Source organism: Magallana gigas, chromosome 10, assembly GCF_963853765.1.
Source record: "Magallana gigas chromosome 10, xbMagGiga1.1, whole genome shotgun sequence".
Lineage (NCBI taxonomy): Eukaryota > Metazoa > Mollusca > Bivalvia > Ostreida > Ostreidae > Magallana > Magallana gigas.
This window is the reverse complement of record NC_088862.1, coordinates 33,855,681-33,883,619: the sequence shown is the minus strand read 5'-3', so window position 1 is coordinate 33,883,619 and position 27,939 is coordinate 33,855,681. Positions and strand designations below refer to the sequence as shown.

Below are 27,939 nucleotides of genomic sequence, written 5' to 3'. Positions count from 1 at the left end.
TTTATTGACAATTGTTGTTTTTAAGTGTATGTATTTTTAACCTCCCACACGTAAAATCCACTCCCCTATGACAGGTAACCGTGACCCTCAAAATACCGGACGGCTAAGTGGTCAGTGCGCTCCATTACCCCGGCAGACTCGGTGTCGGCGGGTACGCGCTCAGACCGAGCGTCAATTAGGACGGCCTTTTGTTTAGTTGATCCGTGTTCTCTGTGTGGTTCCACGTTGGTTACTGACCATACACATATAGTGAGGTTATTAAAGCTGCTGAGTAATCATATGACGCCATCTATATAGATATACCGGTATATTAACTGTCCATCGAGCCACTTTATGAATATTAAAAAATTATTTATATGTGCATTTTTCAAACAAGAGAATGTTCTCTTTGGTGATTCATGCGGAATATATGAAGGTATATGAAGGTGGCAACATTGCAGAAAATATACATAACTAATTGCTACCTTCACAACCCGCAAAAATCATCAAAGAAATATTTTATTGTTTATATTTGCATTTTTCAAACAAATTAATGGATTGAACGTATAAAGTAAGTACGAGTGACTACATTATTGTTAATGTACATCACTACAGATATGCATTTTTCTGCAATGCCGGTACCTTCATATTCCGCAGAAATCACCAAGAAAAAAGCATTTTTATTCTTTATATTTGTATATTCTTTTATATATTATGTTCCACAATGTATAAACATAAACACTTCTCTATCAATAGTCATAAACATGTACATTGTATAGGTCAATAGGCGATCACAATCTAATCAGATAGTTTTATCGCACAACATGTACGGATGATGCATCAAGTTCATTTACCATCGTGAGAACACACAATGTGCTGTACTTATATCCGTATCGAGTAAGTTTTTATATGCATCAAAATTTTCATTACTTATTATAGTTAACAGTGTGTATATGAAGGTGCGCTTGATTTACATGTAGCTTATTTGGGTGTACACCGGTGTAAAATGTTGTGCATGTACTTTATACACATGTAATCAAGTGCATGTTGTGGCGACTTGGGGTATGTTCTAAGTTAAACTACATATATATAGTAAAAAGAAATAAAGCGTTGAAGCAGCCAAGCTTCTCTCTTAACCGCTAAAAGTATACACTTACCGAGAACGTGTTCCAAGTCACGTGATTATATACCACTACTCTTTACACGGTATATATTATCAAATTATGTTGGTTCTGAATATCCACATCTTAGTATGCCTCTTTTTTCATCGGTTCCAGTGCCAATTAACGCACTCATCGGCTTTTATTCTTTCATTATTTCAGCATCAATGACGTCATCTAATTCTAACAATGCTAGCTTCCGGTACCGACATCAAAGAAACAATACTCAGGCAATATGATGAAGTTATCAGTATATTTGATAATGGCGGTAAACTTCCTGCAAGTCTACGTGAGACAGTTGACAAACACCACAAAAGGCTGGTAGAGAAAAGGAAGGAGTTTTCGGAAGAATTCTGTCAGGTGGTCGTTTCTGGTAAGATAATAAAACGAGACAAAACTGAAATGATAATTAATAAAATGTTTTACAAACCATGTTTGAAAATTTGATTTGCCCCCGACTAAAATAAGTATTTGTCATTGGATAAAACACGTCAAGCGATAGCCATTTAAATATTTGTAAACTGCAAGTGACGACTTTAGTCGACAACAGGGCAAATGCATCGTCAATTATACAGCAATTCTTATGATTTCTTTCCAAATTTATTCAAAGTTTAATGCATTACGAGGCAAAATAAAACAGTTGGTTTAACTAAAAAGACAATTATGTTCATACAAATATAAAAAAAAATTGCCATTTATTGGGTCATAATCACTTACTAGAAGTTGTACCAGTTATCTGATAATTTATTTGGGCCAGGAAAAACTTCAGCCTCGGTAACGTAATCTTGCCGTAAAATAAATAGTCTGAGTATAGAGGTGAATGGTTTATAAAGTGGGTGGGGGAGTAAATGAACCTGGTTTTTTTTTTTTAAAGAATAAATCCAACGAAGCCTGAATGGCTTTATGATAGATTTGATCACGCCTGACCGTATTTGATCACCTAATAATATTCAACGAATAATGTCTTATTACTTATTTTTTTCAGCAATTATACGATTAAATGTTATAATTAAATTACCATTGATGATATATATTGGACTATACATTACAAAATCGATCCGTAGTGTTATCACAGAAAAAGACATTCGAGAATGAAAATATTCATTTACAAAAACATATCACAGCTTTATATTGTACCATTAAAAACCTGAAGTTTAAAATACATGTAGATGGTCTATCTATGTATATTAACATAAATATATTTCCATGAAAAAGTCTATACATCACTTTCCAAAATTTTAGACAGTCGATTAAATATTGCATGTTAGCTGTGTTTTCCAAAGAGTACCAACGTACTACGTCGAGAAAAAGAAGTAAAGAAATATTTGTCAATGGTAACTTGTCTGAATGAATAAGTCGAAGCAAATTACAAAAATCACTTGATATCCCAGCTTGTCTGAGTTTTTTAAGAAATGATGGTAAAATGTCTATCATTTCATTGATAATTTTGTCATTTACGTTTTCTTCATATAACTTTCTTTTTGTTTTCTTTAACTTGCGCTTGGCTGTTAAGGGTGCATTTCGTAGATTAGCGCTGCATGGTTGAACGCGATTTGGTGGAGTTGAAATTGTTGAAGCACTTGATGTCTCACATTCTGTGTCACATACTGTGTGATGTGTTTTAGATTTTTTAGGCTTGTGCAGCCATAAGTTTGATTTTCTTTTTCTAGCTGGAAAAGAAGTTTAAGTTTCATATAGTAGCCGGTGCATCGTATTCAGTTTATAGCCGGTGCGAACATATCAGTATTTCAAATATGCAGCCGTAACTTTAAAAAATCACCAGTTGTCAAATTATTTCGATCAAAATATACTTTCTTGTTTATTTTGTATTACTTAATGAATCGGAATAGATAAATGCCTTTTTTTCATAATATAGAACAAACAAACTCTGATTTGTAGATGAAAATATCAGCTTAAAACTTGGTTGTAACAGCCTTTTAATTCGTCACCGACCTAGGAAATTTCTATATTTCTGGTTATTCATAGGACTATTTTCCAAACTACATTTATAAAATATTATAATAATACCTTACATGTTCCGTGCACACGGATTATTCAAACACTTACATGGTTTGGGTACATTTTTCGTCAATTTTGTGGCTTGATCCATGCGTTTCATGCATGCTTTTTTCAACTAGCAACCGTTCAATTTTTGAATAGAAACACCGAACGCTGTTTTTTACTGATAGCAGCCGTTTAGGTACTACACCGTGGTGGAACAGGAAGCGTTTCTACGGAAAATTCTTCCCTGTAAATCGCATACTTCATTTTCATTTAACAATAAAAAATCCTTTTAAAAACATTAAAGTAAACAACACATATATGCTTACGTAAAAAAAACTGTACCTATCTGAACTTTTGCTGACATATGACGTCATTTCCTTCCCCGAATTTGTCCGACAATTTACGAAAACTGTCGAGCGCAAAAGTCAAGTATGACGTCACTGTGATCTCGGGCTATATAATATTTAGAGGTGCATGGATCAAGCATCTGTACTAGATGTAACGTATAGAAAGTACTCAGTATCAATGTTAACGGTGACTCTTTAGCTGATCAATTAGTTTTGTTTTGATATTTTTTTGCTCAGTAAATACACATGCAAGTTCCATGCTTAATTTACTGTAATATTGATCCAAACATATATAATTATCCATACGTTATGTAGGTGACCAAAAAATTATTAAAAAAGAAAAGAAAAGTCAAATCATTATTAGATCTACGTGCAGCCACGTCATTTTGTAATGAATAAATAAAAGAAAAAAAATTAAACTGTTAAAATTTACATGTGTTTGTTAGTTGCATATGTGGTCAAACCTTTAAATAATATTGGATATCACACACTAACAAAGGGTGAGGGCACACGTCTACAACGCTTATATAGCGTACAAAAATTAAAAAGATTAAAAACAAAATTGATGTCACAGAGGAAAATAATTAAAACACAGATAACAACAAGGAACAAAATGAGAAATAACACAGACACACAAGTTATTGTTTACTGATTTTAATGATCATTATTAAAAGGTAAAGGAATGATAAAACATAATTGTATTTACATAAAAAAAAACCAAACAGCTTTGTGTTTATCTTAATATTTTAATAAGTCTGTTTAACATTTTATTAATTCTCAGTATTAGTTTGTTTAAGTGTATAAGCCTAGGAAGGGACCATTGGAATAAAAGTTTAATAACTTTGGGTTCCTTGTGGCGGTAAAAGTTTTCAAACAAAGCCCAAGTTTTTTGGTTAGGGCAAGTCCAAGGGTTGCATTTAACAATGATGACAGATGTGTGGTTCCTTCTGTGCTCGCCCCAACGGTCACACCGTAAAACATATTAGCTAAATACATGCACATTATACAAACAAGTACATGCATAATTTGATAAAGTGGTTTATATTTCGTACACAAGGAAAACGGTTTATTAGAATCCATTAACGGTTCCAACCACGTTTATATGAGTATAGATTTTGTTCCTATTGACAATATAAATCATAATTAAATTCTCCTTGTTATTAGTCCCCTACCGGTTTCACCGGAGGGGACGGGACTATAGCTTTCTTCTGCGTCCGTCAGTCCCTCCGTTCGTCCGTCTGTCCGTCGGTCCGTCCGTCCGTCAGTCGGTCTGTCTGTCTGTCCGGTTAGCAAGCGAGCTCTACCGACAAGGCGTGTGTGAAAAGAAAAGTCGTACTTGTTGCACATTGATTCAACGGAGGATTTATTTTGGCGTCAGTTACCAGATTAGTAATGCCCTGTTTTTATCGGACCAGCAGTTCCCTGTAAGTATACTCTGCGACTGACTGTCACTCTTAAATTTCAACTTATCATTAGAAATACATTCCTTAAGCATTATAAATAATAAAATACAGAAAAAAAAATTTGACCAAAATCGTGACCATGCCCCTTTAACGTTACATAGTTTACAATGGGCTGTGCGTATTTTGCAATTTAAAAAATCACAGTCACTCGGTTCTGATTTTACTTTAAAAAACCTACAGCATACAATGCTTATAATTCTGTATAATACCGAGGAGGATTTTTTAATCTCAGTGCATGTTTGGCATCCATGTTTTTCCTTCGAGGTTTTAAATAACTCGTTCATGTTTCCTGTGTAATTTTAGAAACAGACTCCTAGCCAATCAGAATCCGAATTACTATTCTCTGCGATACTATTATGTCAGTGCCTACGGTTCAATTGGAGCCTATAATGTTTTGACGCAGATTATGCACATTAGAATACAACAAAAGTAAGCATGCTATACATGGTTGTTTAGATAATTTATTGTAGAAGAAAATGGTACTAAACACTTTTGCATTGCATTTCGTATAAAAGCGAAAACGACTGTAACACACGGGAGGGAGAGGATTACCTCATTCGGAGTTAGACACCTTGTTATTATTATACTATACTAGGGTAAAAAAAAAAATTCTCAGAAACAAGTGCCTGTGGATAAGCACGCAAAATACATGCTTACAAAATAATAATTGTGGTTATTTTAAAAACTTTGAACAACTATTACCTAGGAGAAGTAGAAAAGACATGTTTTTAGCAACAAACATGTACAGGAGAATCTTTGCAAGCCCTGCATGTGTTTTGTTTACAGTAAATACGCATGCGTAATAGTGTAGACGGCTGGTTCCGTGACACGTTACGATGTATTTATGTGATAGGTTATATGTAATTCTTAATTTTAATGAAATTATTGGTTTGAACATATTTTATTGTATATATAATATACAAAGGGTTCGAACACAAGTTCTTGCAACTTACTAGGTTCTCACCCAATTACAAGTAATTTGCAATTTTGTCATAAAACATGGTACATGTATGTACACATATATTGGGGAAAAAAATGGTAAAGAACAAAATAGTATACTTATGTAAATCTGCAAGAATTGATTATAAAGTTATGCACAGCTGTGAAAATTCTAACATTAGTTTTATAATCTAGGTTGTCATTTCCCCATAGCAAAGTATGCGAATCTATAATACCTAAATTTTGTATTTGGAATAGATAATTAAATAAGGTATTCCTTGCATTAGAAAATAGTTTGCAAACAAATAAAAAATTATATACATCTTCTTTCTTTCCACATATGCAATTTGGAGAATCAACAATATTTCTTCTCTGTAAATCATAATTTAGTAAACAATTGTGTCTTAATTTTGTATGAATGATGTTAGCTACTCTTTTACCATGAAGAAAATATTTTGGAACTTTTGAATCACTGCTATTATTAGAGATGCTTCTTTGAAACTGACGGATGGATGTTGATTTTTTAATATCCGAATTTAGTGAGTTCCATTTGCCTATTGCATCTAGAATAAATGATTTTTTGTATGTCTCATAATTAACTCTAGGAGGTATATAATTGTCTTCATAACGAGTATTGTAGCGAGAATTATCTTTCCTATAAATGTTAGCAATATCACTAAGATATTGTGGTACAAGATTGGAATGAATTTTGTACATAATCGTCAGTTTAGCTATTTCCCTTCTTTTAGATAGAGAGTCCCAACCCGTTTCCAAATACAATGATTCCCTTGTGGCCAAAATTGGAAGTCCCGTGACAATTCTTGCAGCGTGTAGCTGTACGTTCTCTACCTTTTCAATTTCTGCGGAAGAACAACCATCCCATACAACAGAAGCATATTCTAATATTGGCCTTACAAAAGTTATATATAATTTTGATAGTTTGTCTCTGCCTAAAGTAAATTTAAGTTTCTTAAGTAGTCCTAATTTTTACAAGCGATGTTCACTATATCATTGATGTACACAGACCACTTCAAATCATCAGAGAGCGTTAGGCCTAGATGTTTATGACAAGAAACAATATCTAACTGACAATCTTGAAAAAACAGTTCTGGGGTTACATTACGTTTTGATTTGCTAAAAAATACAACTTTGGTTTTATTAGGATTAAATTTAAGTAACCAATCATTGGACCATTTTTCTAATATTCTAAGGTTATGATTTAACACATTTTCGACATTTCTTTAGTTTTTATCCGCATACTGGATTGAATTATCATCTGCGTATAATCTACAAAAGGACAACATCTTTTGTGCAACATCATTGACATAATTAAAAACAAAAGGGGCCCAAGTACAGATCCTTGTGGCACTCCAGCATTTACACTTAAGCTGGATGATAATACATCTTAAGTTTATACATCACTTTTTGAGATCTGTTACACAAATAGCTGCTAAACCATTGAAAAAGATTGCCACAAGTAATTTAAAAAGAAGCCCTTCATGCCAAACTCTGTCAAAGGCTTTTGATAGATCACAAAAAAACAATGCAACATGATTATATTTACCCTCATCAATATTCTTAACAATGCCATGATATGTCTCAATTAACTGGTACACTGTTGAATGACCGGGTAAAAAACCGGCTTGGTATTTATAAAATAAATTGTTACTATGTAAATAATTATAAACATGTTTGAAAACAATTCTCTCCATTTTTTTACTTACACATGCAGCTTAGTAAAGAAACAGGTCTATAATTACATGCGAGTGATGGGTCCTCTTTTTTAAAAAGAGGTAGTAAGAACATGGGACATTTTCCAACTATTAGGAAATGATCGTTCTAAATGAGACTTATTAAAAAGTAAACATGCATAAAGGCTTGCATTTTGTAAACATGGTTGATTTTTACATTTTGTGACTAATACTATCAGGTCCAATAGCTTTGTTGACTGGCAAAATAGATATAATGTCAGTCACTTCAAACTCTTCAATAAAAATGTTGTCTAAAGATTTATCACATTGTAAGTACAAATCTGGTAAAACCTTACCGGTAGTCAGAATATTCGATATAGATGAAAAATATTTGTTAAGCACTTCTGTCTTATCAACATCAGAAAACGCTGTTTTAACATTATTTTTATCATCTGTGTATTGTAAAGGTGGAATTTCACTGGTTGTTTTTGTTTGGAAAACGTCTTTAAGAAGTTTCCAGTATAATTTGTTATTGCTTTTACTGGAGTCATCAATGAAAGTTTCAATGTTTTCGTAGTAGTTAGAAAATGCTTGCTTTTTCATGTTGTTTACTTGATTTCGAACTTTTTTATACTTTGACCAGTCACAGATTTTGTTAGTTTTCATTGCAATGTTACGTAGACGATCTCTAATCCTAATTATTTTACGTAGAGTAGAATCGAACCATGGCTTATCCTTAGTTCGAACAGTAATAGTTTTCTCTGGAATGCACTCACGTACGCATTTGAGGAAATGAATGGTAAAATTTTCAGCAGCGACAGAGACGTTACTGGCTTCAGATATAGTAGTTGCCCAGTTACTATCCTTAATCAAAAAATTTAACCTATCAAAGTCAGCACTTTTATAATCCCGAATTTTACGTTTGTACGCCCGTTTTAAATTATTTTCTAATATTTTTCGACTTGTCGTCAGTGGGTTTTTTTTTTAAATGTTATTATCCTTTTTTTCTTTCATGAATTCGAAACAAATTTTGTAAGATTGGAAATTAAACGAGAATTACCTGTACGTTGAAATTTGATTGGAATTCTACTTTTAAAAAATGGAAATTAAACGAGACTTAACTGTAAGTTGAAATTTGATTGGAATTCTACTTCATCACTGTCGGGAATGGAGGAATCAAATGAGATAGCGCAAGCTTATCAGACTTCAGTATTTAACCCCCCCCCCCCCAAAAAAAAATGAATCCAATGGGCAAATGATTCAAAGAATCACCAAAAAAAAAATTAAAAATATAAAGGGTGGGTAAGCTAATTAGGGTGTGGCATGTGATTCCTCCATTCCCCACAGTGATGAAGTAGAATTACAATTAAACTTGAGGAACCACATGAGATTTTAAAGTCATTTGGCCATGGATGCCTAAAACAAAACAACAAATTCTAGCTACATCATTTAATTTGATGAGGAACAATCCGAAAACACCAGTCTTTATGCATATCATTTATCAAAATGTCTCGGTTCTATTACTTTTCGGTGTACATTATCTGCAGTTTCCAACATTTTCTGATCAACATTACATGCATAATTATTGTCAGTAGTTTTATCATAAAATTTTGCGAATGTTTATGCTCTTCAACACCACACTTGATTTAAAATCACGTCAATTGGACATCCCTGAGCTAACGCTGATGAGGTCGAAGCTGCTCTCGTGCTGTGCGCCGAGTATACGGATGTATCGATACCGCTCGCTGCCAACACAGTTTTTATCCAACGAGAAATTGTTTCAGGCGTTACCGCACCATGTGGTCTTTGATAGCTAATAAGTAAATTATCTGACTCACGTAAATGTTTTGTTTTGTCCACATACATATTCAAGTGTTTTATAATACACAAATTTTCATCATGAGATTTATGGTATCGTAATAATCCTAAATGTTTTCCTGGTCCACTTTGTTTCAACAGTTAATCTATATAGAACAGTACACTATCGTTCGTCAAACTCATGTTAGTAGTAGATAATACCGCCAACGTTTGTACTCGTTATCCAGACAAAAAGCCAGCAACATCACTGTTTTCAACGTCAACTGTTTCAATGATATGTTTTCCAGAGAAATTGACTTCAAGTACTGAAGCACAAGAGAAACATCCCACACCTGAGCATACCCCCAGAGGTTACATGTAATTTTGCAAATGCCTTGTTAGCTATATTTGCCAACTTTGGATTAGTGTCTGGGCCTATATCACACAGGCACTTGTTTCTGAGAAAAAAAATTTTACCCTATGGTATAATAATAACACAAGGTATCTAACTCCGAATGAGGTAAACCACCCCCTCCCGTGTGTTGCAGTCGTTTTCGCTTTTATACGAAATGCAATGCAAAAGTGTTTAGTACCATTTTCTTCTACAATAAATTATCTAAACAACCATATATAGCATGCTTACTTTTGTTGTATTCTAATGTGCATAATCTGCGTCAAAACATGATAGACTCCAATTGAACCGTAGGCACTGACATGATAGTATCGCAGAGAATAGTAAATCGGATTCTGATTGGCTAGGAGTCGGTTTCTAAAATAACACAGGAAAACTGAACGAGTTATTATAGCCTCGAAGGGAAAACATTAACATGGATGCCAAACAAGTCGCGGCCGTAGAAGTTGTTATAGAAGGGCATAATCTTCTTATATTAGGACAGAGTGGTACGGGGAAAAGCTATTTAATCACTAAAATACGTGAAAAGTTTAAAAACTCTGGAAAATGTATAGCTGTAACAGGAACTACAGGCGTGGCGTCCCTGAACATCGGTGGTGTGACAATTCACTCGTGGTCGGGTATTGGAGATGGCAGATTTTCTAATGAAAAACTGCATACGAAAATTTTACATGACGAACATTTCGTAAAATACAAACACAACATACAGAAAACAGATATTTTGATCATCGACGAGTTGTCCATGCTTTCCTTGAAACTTTTTAACCAACTAGAATATATATGTAGAACAATTCGAGCAAATGACAATTACTTTGGTGGCATTCAAGTTGTAGGCATAGGGGATTTTTTCCAACTGCCCCCTGTCCCTGATGCATTGAAACTAGATTCTGGTGACTTTTGCTTTAAATCTAAAAAATTTTCGAGTGTGTTTAGACACAAAATAATATTAGAGAAAGTGATGAGACAAGATGAAGCAGACTTTGTTAATGCTATCAATGATGTGTCAAAGGGCCAACTTCCGAGTGAAAGTTTGAATCTACTGAGACGTCTGCAAAGAGCCCTCCCACCTGGAGATAATCCTATGCGTCTTTTTGCAAGAAATTTTGACAAGGAAATATTTAACTCGTCACTATTAATAGATTTACCTGGAGAAATCAAAACCTTCAATGCAATTGATGAAGGGGATGCTAATTTTTTAGAAAAAATTCCTGTGCCAAAATGTTTGTATTTAAAAGAAAATTGTCCTGTTATGCTTGTTAAAAATTTAAGCAATACCTTAGTAAATGGTCTTCAAGGAAAAGTTTTAAGCATATCAAAAGATTCAGTCACGGTGACATTCAGTAATACAGTGACAGAGTTAAAGAAAGAAGTTTTCACTGCATATAGCTCGGAGGATGAAAAAGTTGTTGCGAGCAGAACCCAAATTCCGTTAGTGGTTGCATTTGGTATAACCATTCACAAAGCTCAAGGTTTGACATTGGACAGAGTTGAAGTAGATTGTTCAAATATATTTAAAGCAGGCATGTTGGGAGTTGCAATTGGACGGGCAAGAAAGAAGAAAGGATTGAGACTATTAAACTTTCACCCAAGCAATGTGTTGAAACCAGATGCTGCTATTTTTGATTTCTACAGCAAGGAATCATTTCCATTTGTTCCTAAATTAGAATGCTGCAAAATTTCATATTCATTGGAAGAAGATTTGAACAAAGATTTTGAAAACAAACTTTTATCTTCAGACTCGGAACTGTCAGACTTTGATTCAGATGAAATACTTGAAATTGACAGAATGTGTAATCAATCTTTATCTGAAAATGTTAGTTCTCAAACTCAACATCTACAGGAATCTTCAGAGACACAGCAGACTGAATGTCTTATAGACTTTGCAGAGATAAAGTCGAGCATACAAGGCATGCTTGTACATACAGATGAGCAAAAATTAATACATTCTGGACTGACTGATCTCATTGAAAAACATGAAACCGATGCAAGAACATTTTTAAGTAAACTTTATCATAAACTCTCAACAACATACTCTGAACTTTGCAGTACAAGTGAGGGAAAAAAAACAGACTCAAAGAATTGGACCAAATATTATTCCGAGTTGTATAAATTCACAAATTCGGATAAATATAAATCAATGATTGAAGAATGTGTTCATCACAATGCTGCTGAGCATGATTTTTTGACTTTTAGCAAGTTATTTGACATAGTTTCACACTTTGTATTAGAAGAAAAAGCAAAGGCTTTGAAAACCGCTCCAACCCAAGGTTCAAAACAAGACTATCTTACAGTGGACTCCTCTGATGTAGGCAAACTTAGATATATATGTGGCAGGTGTGTTGCCAAATCTAAACATCATTTTATGAAATTAGGGAGAAATAACATGTACAAAAAAGACAAAGTGATAGTTGTTTCTGGCTGTTTTCTGAAAGTGAAAATGTTGGATTTTTTAACTTCTACCTATGTTGAATTGATGGATAAGAGCATCTACAAAGAAACTCTTGAAGAGACAAGAAGACACCAGAACATTTCCCAGGGATTGACAAATATCAAAGACAATGTCTTAGACTTTTTCATTAAAGTGGATAAGATGAAGTCCCAACTTTATGAACAGGCATTTCATATGCAAGGTTCAAATGTCTTAAATTTTGTAAATGAAAAACTCTCAAAAAATGAGGAACTATTTAACTCATTCAAGCACTTGTTACAGAACTTTGATTTTAATGAATCATTTCTAAAATGTGATGTGAACATGGCATTGAAAAGTTTAAAAGAACTCTATGATGATATGATCTGGAGATTTTGTCGTGTTGCAGATAACCAGTTCAGAAAGGATATGATCAAAGTTTTCAGAAAGCAAAAAACGGACACTCTGAGAAAGCGAGTTGTGGAATCATCAGCCTCAAGTGTTTTAAAAGACGGTACAACCAAACTTACAATGATGTACATAAACAATGATGACTCTCCTGGAAAACTACGATCTCATTTGAAAATCCAATCTCTCATTTTGGAAACTGGACCTTTAGCTTTAAAAGGATTTTCAAAGACACAACTACTTAATATTGCTAAAGCCTACAATTTAACACAGTCAATGAAAAGTACTAAAGCAACCATAATTGACAACCTAATTCATCACATTCCAAACTGTCCAGGTATTCCCAACACTGATGTTCTAACTGGTGATGATGCACCAGAGTTACCTTCAGAGGAGGCTGTTCCATCAAGTAGCAGTGTACAAACTCAGTCAGAGAAAACAGTTGGTAGAAAAAGAAAAGTTAAGTCAGTTTATACAAGAAAGAAAAGAAAATCCCAAACTGTGGTTGCTGAATTTGAAAGTAAAGATGAAACTGTGTGTTCCAACTGTGGTCTTGTTAAAACTGATGAAGCTGACTGGATTCAATGTGACATTTGTGATGAATGGTATGATAGAATATGCCAGAATATAGATGGGGAAGCTTTAAAAACTATTAGAGATCATGGAGACTGGTATTGTAAGAAGTGTTGTGAATGAAGGCAAAGTTAAAGATGTGAGTACCAATATATACAGTAAAGTACATAAAATATGTATATATTATAATATATTATCTTTGCTAGCCTAAGTTGCTCCTACAAAACCTTTTAGACCAAAATTATTCTTGGCTAGCTAAGATGTAAATTTATATATTAAGTTAATGGCATATTGACTGTCATATGTGTAAATTTAAAACATTATTGCATTTCATTACTAATCTTTTTATTGATGCTACTTTTATTTTTTTTTTTACCTAGGACAAGATGGAAATGTGAGTGATATCATCAAAACTATCTATGACAGTTTGATAATCTTAAAATTCAGGATCATTGAGTTTATTGAGGTCATGGATTGGTCCATTATATGTTCACTTGGTAAGTAATAATCACTGTTATTTATTACAATTTTTAAAAAATTAACTTTTTGATGATTGAATATACTAGTAACTACTTGTATATCACAGGCACTTGTTTCTGAGAAAAAAAATTTTACCCTATGGTATAATAATTATTATACCATAGGGTAAAATTTTTTTTCTCAGAAACAAGTGCCTGTGTTGTATATCTATTCCCAAAAGACCAGAGCAAATACCAGTATATACCGGTATAACAAGCATTCTGAGAGTAATTTTTTTTTGTTAATACCTGTTAATCAATGAACAAAGTATAAACTTGTTCTGTAGTTTGATAATACAAACCTATCCAGCAAGTTTTGTTACAACAGTCCAATGCATTTTGAAAAAAAGCGGGAATTCGTGAAGTGTAACAGACAACTGACGGACACAGAGCAAACCTGTAGTCCCCTCTGGTGAAACCGGTAGGGGACTAAAAAACGTACAAAGCTGATGTGGGACAGACACAGACAGGCGGACTAATGGATGCAGATGAGAACTAAAAGTTTAGTGTAGAAAGGTTGCACATTTTAGTTCCCCAATGGACTAAATGTACATGTTCTAAACTTCTAATTAAATAATTAACTAGACCAAATTAAAAAAAATATGTTTACCTGTTGTTTTTTTCAATATATATTATATGTCAGGCTTTACAATCAGTTCTTTTTTATCTTAAAGTCTCAGTTTTTTGGGAGGTATTTCCGCAACAAATGGAGATGCAGAGTGTCTTCCAGAATTTGACTTTTTGGACACAACGGTTTCCCCTATTATGACACTGTTGATGCCAGTTCTATAAGAATTGTAAGTAGGATTTGTCATAGGTCCATGATAGAGAGATCTCTGCTGGCAGAAAATGTTTTCAATTATGTCACTATTCAGTCTAGCAGGGACTATTTCTGTGTGAATCTCTTCAATGCACAATTTAATCAAGGACATGACACCAAAATACATAAAGTCGAGATCTTCACGAGTTTCCATAGTTATCAAGCTCTTATAACGTTTGGCTGATGTGTCGCTCTGACAGACTTCTTTCTCCCATGCTTTAAACCAGTTGTACGACTCCTTCAGTTCATTTAATCTTACATCACTCATGTCTTTTACAGGTCTTGGGTCCCCAAAAAACGACACCAGTATGCTAGATGCCTTAAGGAACTCTACAGCTCCAGAAAGAGCAGCCTTACCAGCTTCACCGAGAGTGTTACTGTAAGTTTTCATTAAATGCAACATGTCAGAGTCAAGAGTTTCGAAAGCCAGTTTATTTCTCATTTTCTGTGCATTATTCGGATGTATGTGGTCCTGTGATAACCTGTGATGTATTTTAAAGCTATGGTTATTTTGGTCCCAGTTATATGCATCAATCCACATTTGCCACTGAATTGATTTTCCCCCAACTGTCAATAACCTTTGGTGATTTTTTTTAATCCCACTGCTCAGTACACTGTTACGTAACTTCTTAATAAGATGACATGGATCCATAATGAATATCATTTTTCTTGCAGGGTTTTTGAAGTGCCTGGCAACCATTTCGGTAGACAGTGGTTCATTTTCGGGGAAATGCATTTTAAGAAATGTTCGATTGTTGCTGGACCCATCCATACAACAGTAGATTGGTTTGAACCCCCATTCATACAAAGAATCGATGCATTTCCAGGTGGACACAAATATATCAGCTGGACAAAATTGTGTGGTCGGATAATTTGCAAATGGCCAACGAAAGCCAGTAAGTCCATGAAATAAATACTGCATGACATGGTTAGCCAGTTTGTTCTCATATCGCCCTTCATTGATATTGTGCATCAGCATTACATCTGCTTCGCATTCTACAAGTCCATACAAAGAGCTCTTCCTACCTTGGTTTACAATTTGTAGGTCCTCCTGAATGGACATCTCATCAAGGATTATACCACCATACAGACCTTCGTTACTAATATTTGAGTTAATAGCTTCATTCCTCATCCACTGCATCATTTCAGGAATGATTCCAGGTCTCTGTTTTACAGCTGATTTGTAGAGGTACAGAAGGCTTTCAGACGGAAGATTTACCCATCCATTTTTTGTGATGTCCCTATAGGCTGAGGGGTTTCTATTGTACAAGGTAAGGGACATGCTTATTACTTCTTTGGGCCATCTCATTCCACTTGCACTTGTACACTCTGATGATTTCATTTGTGTTGCTATCAGCATTAATTGGTTTGAATTTAAATTTGGTGCTATTTTTTTTAATTCTTGTATAACCGTTGGTAAATGTGCAAGGTTAGGATCAACATTTTCTTTGTCAACAGTAGAAATGTTCTTGTTTAAATTGTATATTTTCCTAGATTTTTTGCACTGGGAACATTTTAAACATATGCCAGTTTTTGAGTTCAAAGAAACAACCCTTATGCAATCAATATGCCTAATAACAGTTTTTGAGGTCTCATTGCATTCGACTCTTTCCTTTACAGACTTTCTGCCACTGGAGAAAATGTCCACTTCACCAGGATTCAGGGGCGCTCCATGACAAAGAGAGAATGTATTAAGTGTTCTGAATAGGCCATCCACTGCTGTTGTGTTGAACTTTATATGGTTGGATATCAGGAACTCTGACAGATCTACTGATTTACCAGCAACAAGAACTTGGACAAAACCTGTATTGTTAATAATTAGTTCAGTAATAACAGAATTTCCGTTAAACTTCTCTAAGGAAATTAACCCTAATTTTAGCATTTCATTTGTTTTCTGCAGTAATTTCCACTGGGCTGGAATCAGTGTTTGTAAATCAGTGAAATTTATAGGAGTCTTTGGTCTCACTTCAAATGTTAAGCCTATAACACTTGTTTTCCTTTTAATTTCATTGTTTCCCTTTTCAGCCACCATAGACTTTTTAATGCTTGGAAACATTGCTTTTAACATCTTAAACAATAATTCTACAGTGCATATGTCTTTGACAGATGGAAAAACACAAATAGCTTCAGTAAATATTTGTTCGAGTGAGATGTTGATTAACTGTAGTGATCTACTTCTGTCTTCTGCCAAATTCTCAGCTAGCCTAAAATTAAATGTGATGAATGTTAAATACTGGTGTCATAATAAACTGTTATGCTAAAAAATATTAAGCTTATAGGTAATCCATTTACTACTACTATTTGTTATATAACTGCATGCACAAATCAAGTGGGTGAAGTTTGGAACCCCCTCCACCCACCACCCCAGCAAAAACATTAAAATGACAGCGTTAAGTATTTTTATTTGCAATTTCAATTTTTCTTTGAATAAAAATTGGCTGGGTTTTTTTTATTAAAATTAATATATAAATTTCCTTCTTGTGAATAAAAAAAAAATGAACATTTTTTAATTTAATTTAGTGCAAGTATTATGGTTCATAATCTTCCTTTTTGTAATTGCTTTTTTTAAATGTATAGGTAGCACAATCATTTTTTCTTGTCATTTGAGTTTTTCAATGCATCACAAGTTGTCATAGTACATGAATTTGATTGCTGGCTTTTATAGAGATGTACTTATTAAAGTTATAGAAGTATAGTGAACCATTTGAATTTTTTTTTTTAAATTGTGTTTCATTTGTAATTTATTGACTATTTAATTTAAACATTGGAGTCACAGTCACTTGTTTTCAATAACAAGTGCCTGTGATTAGAGTCTATGGGCAAAGTATGCATACATCTATTTTCGACACATTACATGTATTTTAAACAGTTATATTAAATGAAAAAAGTTCAAATTAGTGATGATTAATGTCCAGTATTCCTAATTCACTTTAAAAAGATAACTAATTTATAAGATGAATTTTACCCATTTTGAATCATTCAAGAGGTCCTTCTCAGCTCAATACATTTGCGTAAATAAGAAGCCCATGGATATGTATACCTGATATTAATTAATTAGTTTGTTTCACCCCAACCCCAACCAAATAAGGGGGGGGGGGGGCTCTGGATCTTGGTGTTAAACCCCCCCCCCCCCCCCAGTTTCTGTAAAAAAAAAGTTTGCCCAAAGTTTATTTAAATTATTTAGGAATACCATTAAACTTATATATGTGGCAAACTTTTTTTTCACAGGGTCAGTTAATTGTCAGTGAGATTGACAGGCACTGGGATTAAAAAAAAAAAACCCTCCTTGGTATTATACAGAATTATAAGCATCGTATGCTGTAGGTTTTTTTTTAGTAAAGTCAGAACCGAGTGGCTGTGATTTTTTAAATTGCAAAATACACACAGCTCATTGTAAACTATGTAACGTTAACATTAACTATATTGAAAAAAAATGTTTTTGTACTTTTCTTTATATGTGTAAGCTGTCTATTATATAGTTATTCATTTAATTCATAGTTAAATGTTGTATTTAATTCATACCATGAACAAAATCCTTCATGCTCCATTGTGTTTCAAATTCTACCGCCTGAAATGTTTTTAAAATCCACTATCCGGTGATTGTCTTCTTCTTTCTTTGAACGCAATGAAAATTCCCGAGGTATACCGAAAACCTTGGAATTCACCAATAGCTAAAAATAGCAGCTAGCAGTGGCTGATCATCAATTCATATTTAATTAACGAAACGTTTATTTTGCAATATTTTATTTGATTTAAACATCATTAGTTTTTTGCAAATTTTAGACACTGAAAATGTTTTTTAAATCACGTTATTTTATTTTTTTTATTCTCTGCGATACTATCATGTCAGTGCCTACGGTTCAATTGGAGTCTATCATGTTTTGACGCAGATTATGCACATTAGAATACAACAAAAGTAAGCATGCTATATATGGTTGTTTAGATAATTTATTGTAGAAGAAAATGGTACTAAACACTTTTGCATTGCATTTCGTATAAAAGCGAAAACGACTGCAACACACGGGAGGGGGTGGTTTACCTCATTCGGAGTTAGATACCTTGTGTTATTATTATACCATAGGGTAAAATTTTTTTTCTCAGAAACAAGTGCCTGTGCTATATCATCATCATTTTCTAATAATTGATCGATCTCATCCAACCATTGACCTTCATCATCGGCATTTTCTTCTTTTTCTACTTCTTTTTTACTTAACCCATTGATAAGGCTGTTAACATCATAGTCATACAAGACACTGTAGCTAACTAGTAGAAGGTCAATTAGTCTCCAATAATAACTCATCTTTAGACATTTCGTTAAGTTGTCATGACTCGTGGCCATCTCTCTCTCTCTCTCTCTCTCTCTCTCTCTCTCTACTTTTCTCATTTGAAAACTTTGGTTTCTTGTTAATGTAGGGTTGGGAGGGGGGAGGGGTGAAGGCTAAATAAAATTGATTATGTTGCACATTCCAATATTGTCATTGTAATATTGAATAATAAGATATGTTTTTCATGTAGGAGATATTTCGGCGGGAAAATCATCCCTGCTTAACTTCTTAATCGGGAGGGATGTTCTACCTACGTCGGTGAGAGAGAGCAGAAGTGTAACATGTCGTCTGCGTTACGGTACCGAGAAAACCGCCAAATTGATTGATGATTCTGGAAACGAGATAGACGACTTAAAGTATGATGAGAGCAATGAGGCGTTAGACAGGTTAAAGAAATTAATAAAAGGAGATGAATTTGTGCAAGGCCTTTCGTATATTGACATCTTTCTTGAGGAAGTTTCCTTACAGGTAAACTATGCATTTAATTGAACTTAATCGATCATGGCTTGCTCAGACTAAAGACAATCTAAGATACATTCATTTTAATCAATAGTAATCAGTAGAAGCAAAGAAAAACGACGAAGATGTAAAGGTTAAAAATATAAAAAAAATAGGATTTATGTGCACATATAGCAAGTGTCATGTTTTATCAGGTTATACAATGTATTAAATGTAGTAGGAATAATAGCAGCTGTTATAGCTCAAATGTCAGTACAAAATTGGTAATTGATTTGAAAACACTTAAAGGCATGGCTAGAATCAAGTCAAGAAAATGTACTAGTAACTGATTCAAATTATAAAATTTGATTTAGTCTAAAGTTTTCTGTGTAATATAGATACACTAAATCTATTATCTTTGTTGCGAAAAAAACGTTCAGAATACAAGAAAACGCAAAACTATCTTTGAAAACAAGCTCCGAACGATAAACAATAATTCAATTGAGGAATTCATACTATCATTCTTAGAATAAATTCATTTTACTTATAAATACATCATTTTTCAATAATTGTACGTACAAAATTATACATATTTTTACGTCATTTGACCAAAATCGATTTTTCAAGTAAAATAGACACTGAATTACCACGTGATGATTAACAACTAGGCGATGAATAAGGAATCATTCTTTAACAGCTGTTTAAGTATATTGAGGTGATAATTTTGGTCGGGTCTTTGTCAAATCCAATGACCACGACGGGCTTTATGACAAATTTGCACACGCTCCGACCAAAATTATCACGTCATTATATTCAAAGAATGAATCCTTATTAATTACGTTTATTTATATAATATTCAATTTCTACACTTTAAAACAACAATTTAAAAACTCTCTTTTTAATGTGCCACATGCTATATATCATATACTTAGTAGTGTATCAGCCCTGATACACGTGTTTTGGACTAGGTGAGACAGCAACCGCAAGCTAAGGCTGTATCGCCCTCTGGGCTGATATTTCTCTGTCTCAGCCCGTCGTCAGGGGGGTGTATTGCCCTCAAATTTGAAATCGATAATTTCCATATATATCTGCTTTAAATTAAGACTAGTTTGTGAAATAACGATAGAATTTCGAATATATAATACAAATTATCACCTTACACGTCGGAATAGTTTTATTTATTACCGAAAATTGAAAAATAATTCAAAAATGGCGCCAAAGAGTGATGTGTATCCAAGTAAGGGGAGGTTACCTACACAACGGTTGTGTATTTAGAGCAATAGCACGCTTTATTTAATATCAATCAACGTTTAAATTATGGGGGATATAGAGAAGGATGGAACGAGACTTAATCGTAGAAAACCAGAGATTAGACTGTAAAAATTAAGGGGTTAAAGTAATGGACGCGCTTACATGTATGAACGTTCTCAAACAACTTTCTAGTTTCTATAACAGTATGGATCTTTATGAATGGAATCTGACGGGAAACTTACGAAATCACAGTGAAAGAATGTGACTCATAACGAAGCTGCGTAGGAGGGAAGTTTCTCTCTTGATAATTTTGAATTCTAGAAGATAGTGCTTCATTTCAGACGACAGACTCCCTTCTACTGTATTTCAAATGACGATGGTTTATCAACAAAGTCCGACAACTCTTACAGTTTTAAAAAGATATAAAAAGAAATAAAAACGAACAAGTTTTGTAAATCCGAAAAAAAATCTATAGCTTCTTCATGATACATTATATTCCTTATTTGGAATTTAAATTTAAATTAAAGTCTTTGATTTTAGATATATGATATAAACAACATCACACTTTTGTTTTGATCTCGTCCCTAGTACCAGCCCTCGGATGGTATCGGCCCGCGCCCTTCGGGCTTGGGCCGATACCAACCACTCGGGCTGATACCAGGGCCGAGATCAAAACAAAAGTGTGATATTCTTTATGTATTACTACGCGGCACAGCCGATACCGATATCCGGTTATGCTATATAAGACACGCCTATTCTGTTTTGTTCATCTTATATATAATTATTAGTCTATATGCTTCAAAATTAATTCATAATGTTATCATAGACAAAGACAATTGAAAATGTAAATGTACTACAGAAAAAAACTGCTGAAATTATAAATGTCACAAGATAAACTCACATCTTTGACAGGGTAATGTGGTGCTCGTGGATACACCAGGGATAAAGGAAGAGGACGACGATGACAACTCTCAGTTGTTTAATCATCTCCGGAAAGCCTCGGCATTTATCTATATCCTCAAAACGGATAGTTATCTAGGAACGCACAAGGTAGTAATCGTATCATGCATATGGTATTTAGACGTATATGTATATAGGCCATTTAACGGTCCTTAGCTCGGAATGAATAAATATTGGAAAACAAAGCACTATATGTGCCATCGTTTTGTCAATAGCTTCTGACGTTTTAAATATCATTTTCATAATAAATTTCGTTCAACCGGACTAGTCAATCAGTGCAAATTTTTAAAGCCAACATATGGTTAAAGATTATTTAGTTATCAGATACATGTTTTGATCATAGAGTAATACAGAAATTAACCAATGGGCTTCTTTTACCTGTTTTTGTTGATATCATTCATTTTAAGAAAAAATGTGATTCTTTATTATTCAAGGAACAAAGGATCATTCTTTGAGTTTTATGAGGTGATACTTTCGGTCGGGGCTTAAACAAATTCAATAAAGCCCGAAGCGCTTTATGATAGATTTGATCACGCCCCAACCGAAATTATAACCTCATAATATTCCAAGAATGATTTCTAATTACTTAAATTTATATAATTTTCAACCATAGTACGATTAAATATATAAGTATAAATAAGCAAAAAAAAAAAAATAAATAAAAATGTGGCGTCATTTGAAGTTATGGGTTATATAGTACAAAATCGAAACGTAGTGTTATCACAGGCAAAGACATTGGAAAATTGTAAATAAAAGTCAATGTGAATTTAAGAAAATGATGAAGTAAAAATGAAAAAAGAACAAATACATTGAATTATATCAGTGTTTACCCAATTTATACTTAAGGTAAGGTAAAGAGTGATTGAAAAGGGTAATCCAACAATGATTGCAGCTTTTTAGAATAAGGAAGAAGGTTCAAGAGTTAAAGCAAGATGGATACACAGAGCTGTGCTCAGAATCCATGCTTTACGTGTGCAGCAAATGGGACCAGGTAGACGAATCCGAGGCTGAGGAAGTATTCGATGAGGTTCTGTCTAGATTAAGAAGTGAAGGAATTGAAGTCAGAGAGGGACAACTGATGAAGCTAAGTGTCAAAAAGGTTGAGATAACATTATAAAGAAATAACTCTACTTCTTTTATTTTAATGAATTTTGCATATTTAAAGCATTGATTCTGAAAAAAGAATATAATACCAAATATTCTTTAATTAACTGAATGTAGGAAGAAAAGGTATTATAAGTGCTCTTTTTATAAATATTTGTATTAAGGAAAAGAAAAGGAAATATAAAGGGAAACCTCTTTCGGATCAATACAAGCTATTCATAGATAAACTCCGTGGACTGATCAGTCTTGCAGTAAGAAAGAGGTACAGAAGGGAGTGCCAGTAAGTGGAACGCTCAAAAACAGTCCTAGCAATGAATTCAATATCCTTATAGAGTTTAAAGATTAAACAAAGAACATTGTTCTGGCCATTAAGTTTTGGTTGGGGTAAATATTTTAAAATGATGTAGTTCTATATCATTAGTGTTTTAGCATAATATTCTAGTCTTCAATTTCCCTTGTAGGTGGCTGGAGAAGGCTTTAAATGACGTTATCTCTCATGGGACAATTGTTCTCAAAACATTATCAAAAACTGTAGATGAAAGAAAAAGACGGAGGACTGAATATGAAGAGTCTGTCGTATCACTAAAAGAGGCATTAGATACGGTATATGATAGAAAATCTTCATTCACCATCGCCTTTTGCCATTCTGTTTGTGTGGGCGTTTTTGCTTAGTTAGGTTGAAAACCGTGATTCATTTGTTCACGGGGTTTCGTAATTTTGTGATTTAAGTTTTATCTCACAAGAATTAAATTGAATTTTGATTTCGGAAAGATAAGATGAAAAAATGTACAGAATAAATAATTGTTTCATTACAATTTGTAAAAATTGCTTTAAAGAAGAGGAAAAAGTTTAAAACCATAACATTAAGAGTCAGGTATTGTTTTGGATAATGCCTATTACCGCCATGAAAATACCAGCTTTTTAGCTCACCTGAGCCAAACGCTCAAGTGAGCTTTTCTGATCACAATTTGTCCGTTGTCTGTCGTTGTCGTCGTTGTCGTCGTCGTTGTAAACTTTTCATCTTCTTCTCAAGAACCACTGGGCAGATTTCAACCAAATTTGGCACAAAGCACCACTAGGTGAAGGGGATTCAAGTTTATTCAAATGAAGGGCCACGCCCTTTTTAAAGGGGAGATAATTGAGAATTATTAAAAATATGTTGGTATTTTTCAAAAATCTTCTTCTCAAAAACTAATCGGCCTGAAAAGCTTAAACTTGTATGGAGGCATCCTCAGGTAGTGTAGATTCAAGTTTGTTCAAATCATGGTCCCCGGGGGAAGGGAGGGGCCACAAAAGGGGGATCAAGTTTTACATAGGAAAATATAGGTAAAATCTTTAAAAATCTTCTTCTCAAAAACTATTAGGCCAGGAAAGCTCAAATTAAAATTGAAGCATCATCAGGTAGTGTAGATTCAATTTTGTTCAAATCATGGTCCCTGGGGGTAGGGTGGGGCCAGAATAGGGGGATCATGTTTTACATAGGAATATATAGAGAAAATCTTTAAAAATCTTCTTCTCAAAATATATTAGGCCAAGAAAGCTCAAATTTGAGTGGAAACATCCTCAGATAGTGTAGATTCAAGTTTGTTCAAATCATAGTCCCCGGGGATAGGGTGGGGCCACAATTGGGGGATAAATTTTTATACAGGTATATATAGAGAAAATCTTTTTAAAAAGTTCTTTAAAAAACTATTAGGCCAAGAAAGCTTAAATTTGAGTGAAAGCATCCTCAAATAGTGTAGATTCAAGTTTGTTCAAATCATGGTCCCCGGGGGTAGGGTGGGGCCACAATTGGGGGATCAAGTTTTACATAGGAATATTTAGAGAAAATCTTTAAAAAAAAAATTTTAAAAACTATTTGGCGTGTAACTATCCTCAGATAATGAAGATTCAAGTTTGTTCAAATCATTGTCCTTTGGGGTAGGGCGGGGCCACAATGGGGGATAAATTTTTATATAAAGAGAAAATCTTTCAAAATCCTCTTCTCAAAAATATTAGGCAAGAAAAGCCCAAATTTGAGTGGAAGCATCCCCAGATCGTATAGATTCAAGTTTGTTTAAATAACAGTCAAGGGGTAGGGTGAGGCCACAATGGGGAATGAATTTTTACAGAGGAATATATAGAGAAAATCTTTAAAAATCTTCTATTTAAAGACTATTTGGCCAGAACTTAAACTTGTGTAGAGGCATCCTCGGGTAGTGTAAATTCAAGTTTGCAAAATCACAGTCCCTAGTGGTAGGGCGGGGCCGTGATGGTGGTTTGAATTTTTACATAGGATTATATAGAGAAAATCTTAAAAAATATTCTGGGAAAGTTTTCGGTCCAAAACTTAGTACTTAGTGTGAAAGCACATGCAGGTTATGCAGATTTAAGTTTGATGAAACCATGATTCCATAGAGAAAAGTAGGGCCACGAAATGGAGGGGGTATATAGGAATAGAGAAAAATCTTCTTACAGGTACAACAACAAAAGGGGCTTGGTATTTACCAGAAAAAAGGGGTGGATAAAAATTGGCAGATTTTCTATTTTTTTTAACAAGATCTACTGTACTTAGTTGTCAAGATGTTTTGATACTGTAATGCTAATTTGATCAGAATTAAGGCAATTGTTGCTAAGGTGAGCGATGTGGCCCCTGGGCCTCTTGTTTGTTTAAATTTTGTTTGATTTGCTCATTTTAGTTTTTTTCTGTTTGTTTGTCTTTTAAGACACGTTTAATAAAGTATCTATGAACAAAAATCAAATATTCAAACATAAATACAATACATCACCCTATGCTACGAAGTTTAATTTTTATTGTAGTATTTTCATGTATTGAATGACGCATATAGTTATATATATTTTTCACCTGAATTAACTAGACTCATTTTATAGCATCATTCGGTTTTTTCGTAAATCTCTGTCCTCATATTTAAGCAATCTTCGTATTCTACTGATTGTCGTTTATATTTTTAAAGCCTAAACGAAACTACTGTCGGGAAATCATCAACATTTACACAACCCTGGCCGCAAATTTGCATAAACACTTGCGAACAGAAGAATTCTGTTCTAAAATAATTGAAAAATGCAAGTCAGAGATCGAGCGAAAACGATCTAGTTTGGGAACAAAAACACTTGAAGAATTAGAAAAAGTCGCAGTAAAAACGTTTCAGCAAATAATTAACGAAGAAATTACAAAATGGCGAGAAACGAATGACGTAGACAACGCATGTGCACCAGTCTGCGAGAAGGCTCTTCAAAGTTTTCGCATGCTAGAGAAGAATGTTGAAAAAGGACTGGTTGAATCACGTAAAAGCTCTTGCCCTGAAATATCTTTTATACATATGAGAAGTGCCCAAGTTCCCGTCAATGAAATTAGAGATAATTATCCAAGTCGAACATTGACGGAAAATGTCGAGAGAGAATACTCTGGGTTATCATCCATTATGGCCCAAGCCCCAATCTTTGCAAAAGAAACATTAGATATACTCGATAATGCTGCAGAAGAAAACAGTACACTAGTCAAAAAATCATCGTCCACAATGAACTCTGCGCAAGTTCCGCTTTCTGTGGAGAATCGAACACCTAAACGCAAAGAAAATGACCTGGACGAGGACACTAGACTACTGATAACTAATCCATCCTCCGTGCGATCAGCCAAAGTCCATGTACCCGACGAGGAACTGGAAATGATACGCATGCGTATAGAAAAGGGAGAAGGAGAAGACACTCAGTTATTTACAAAAGGTTAATACTATGTAATTCTTTTCCTTTTTCTATTTTTCAAATCATATTTAATTTTTGTATTCGAGTTTTAATAACGCTGTTCGTTTAGGAGCTTTCAAATCGGCAAAATTTAAACTAAAAGTGCTTATTAAATATTGATGCATATGAAATGTTTTTGTTGATTTAATCAAGTTGCATGTACACTTGTTGACAGGTGAGAAGGTCGGACTGGCTCTGAAGGCCCCCCTCTGGTTTCCAATTGCTGTCACAGTTAGTGTGTTTGTTGTGCCAGTGAGTGCTTTCAAAGTACTATCCAATAAGCTTTCTCACCAAAAGACCGAATCTAATTTCCGGGAAGTAACTGACGAGCGCCACCTGGCAGATCTCCTTCAAGAATTGTACGAGTTGGATACTTTTAGCGAAGTCCGATTTATTGAGGAATTTGAAAGAAATTCGATTCGCCTGTTTAACCAGTGGTTAGATCAACAACATCAAACCTCTATTCAAGTTATTGAAGACATTTCAACAACTCTACAACAACTAGCTGAAACTGAGAAATTGGAGAGCGAAGACAAACAATCCGTAAAAAGGTTTCTACAACAACTGAAAGAATGTCAAGAAGAATGTTATGTTCTTTTAGAAAAGTGTTGCAATTCGTTAAATGAAGGACCATTGAGTTAATATAATATCACCTGCAGTTTAATGTTGCATGATTCGTATGAACAGTTTCTAAAACAAGGCAAGCTACTGACAAACAAGTTGATGATAAAGGACTACCAACAGTCTCTTTTAAAGTCATCTTTTCGTAAGTTCTATAGTCGATACAACGACCTTGTTAGCTAAAACAATCCCACTGGGCCGCATGCTGACTGACGTTTTTCATACTAATCGTTAGACCATAATTAATCACCAAATTGTCTACGGACTTTTCCGTTTATTCCCGATTACGATAAAGAGCACTCGGCGGGTGTGACCGGTCAGCAGGGGATGCTTACTCCTGCTAGACACCTTATCCTACCTCTATCCTTTTTGGGGTCCGTGTTGCTTCGCTTTGAATTTGTATTTCGTTTTATGGATTTTTGATGAAATGGTTGACGGATTGTTATTGTCATTTTTATTCATTGTAATTTCTTGATACGCCATTTTTATTTAACATACTGTGGAATGTTTAGATTTCGTCGTGGCTCATTTTTTGTGGGATACGTGGGTACCTCTCATTCACGAATTAACATTATCCATGAATTTATAAATCAGGGCTATTATGTCAAAATTCCTTTTGTATGTACCAGAGAATACACGCAATCATGACCCCACGAATCTGTACATGATACATGATTTTTATTTATAATACTGTGGACTGTTTAGATTTCGTGGTGGCTCATTTTTGTGGGATTCGTGGGTACCCCTCATTTACGAATTAACATCATTAACGAATTAATAAATCAGGGCTATTATGTCAAAGTTCCTTTTTATGTATCAGAGAATACACGAAATTACGTCCCTACAAACATGTACGCTTTTAAAAGTAATTTATGGGAATTGGCCCACCGAATTTGAATGATTCCACAGTATATGTGTCTTTTAGGAGGCTAGATGGTCAACAAATTATATGTACTCCTTATGTATAAAAAAAATATAAAA

At 34.0% G+C, this 27,939-nt stretch overlaps 2 protein-coding genes across 3 annotated transcripts; one reads left to right on the top strand and one right to left on the bottom strand.

Moving 5' to 3' along the window:
- The first annotated feature begins 758 nt into the window (after positions 1-758).
- Positions 759-27,939, top strand: LOC105345390 (uncharacterized protein in xynA 3'region). 2 transcript variants are annotated; one of them, XM_066074212.1, is made up of 8 exons: positions 759-876; positions 1,302-1,512; positions 19,034-19,311; positions 21,445-21,582; positions 22,385-22,876; positions 23,058-23,199; positions 25,551-26,319; positions 26,513-27,939. In XM_066074212.1, the coding sequence occupies exons 7-8, from the start codon at positions 25,842-25,844 to the stop codon at positions 26,977-26,979; spliced, it is 945 nt and encodes a 314-aa protein (XP_065930284.1). In that variant the 5' UTR covers positions 759-876; positions 1,302-1,512; positions 19,034-19,311; positions 21,445-21,582; positions 22,385-22,876; positions 23,058-23,199; positions 25,551-25,841; the 3' UTR covers positions 26,980-27,939. Both variants share the same exon structure in this region, with proteins under 2 accessions (XP_065930284.1, XP_065930285.1).
- Positions 14,367-17,570, bottom strand: LOC136272215 (uncharacterized). Its single transcript, XM_066073443.1, has one exon. It carries the CDS (start codon positions 16,584-16,586, stop codon positions 14,367-14,369), a length of 2,220 nt encoding a protein of 739 aa, XP_065929515.1. The 5' UTR covers positions 16,587-17,570.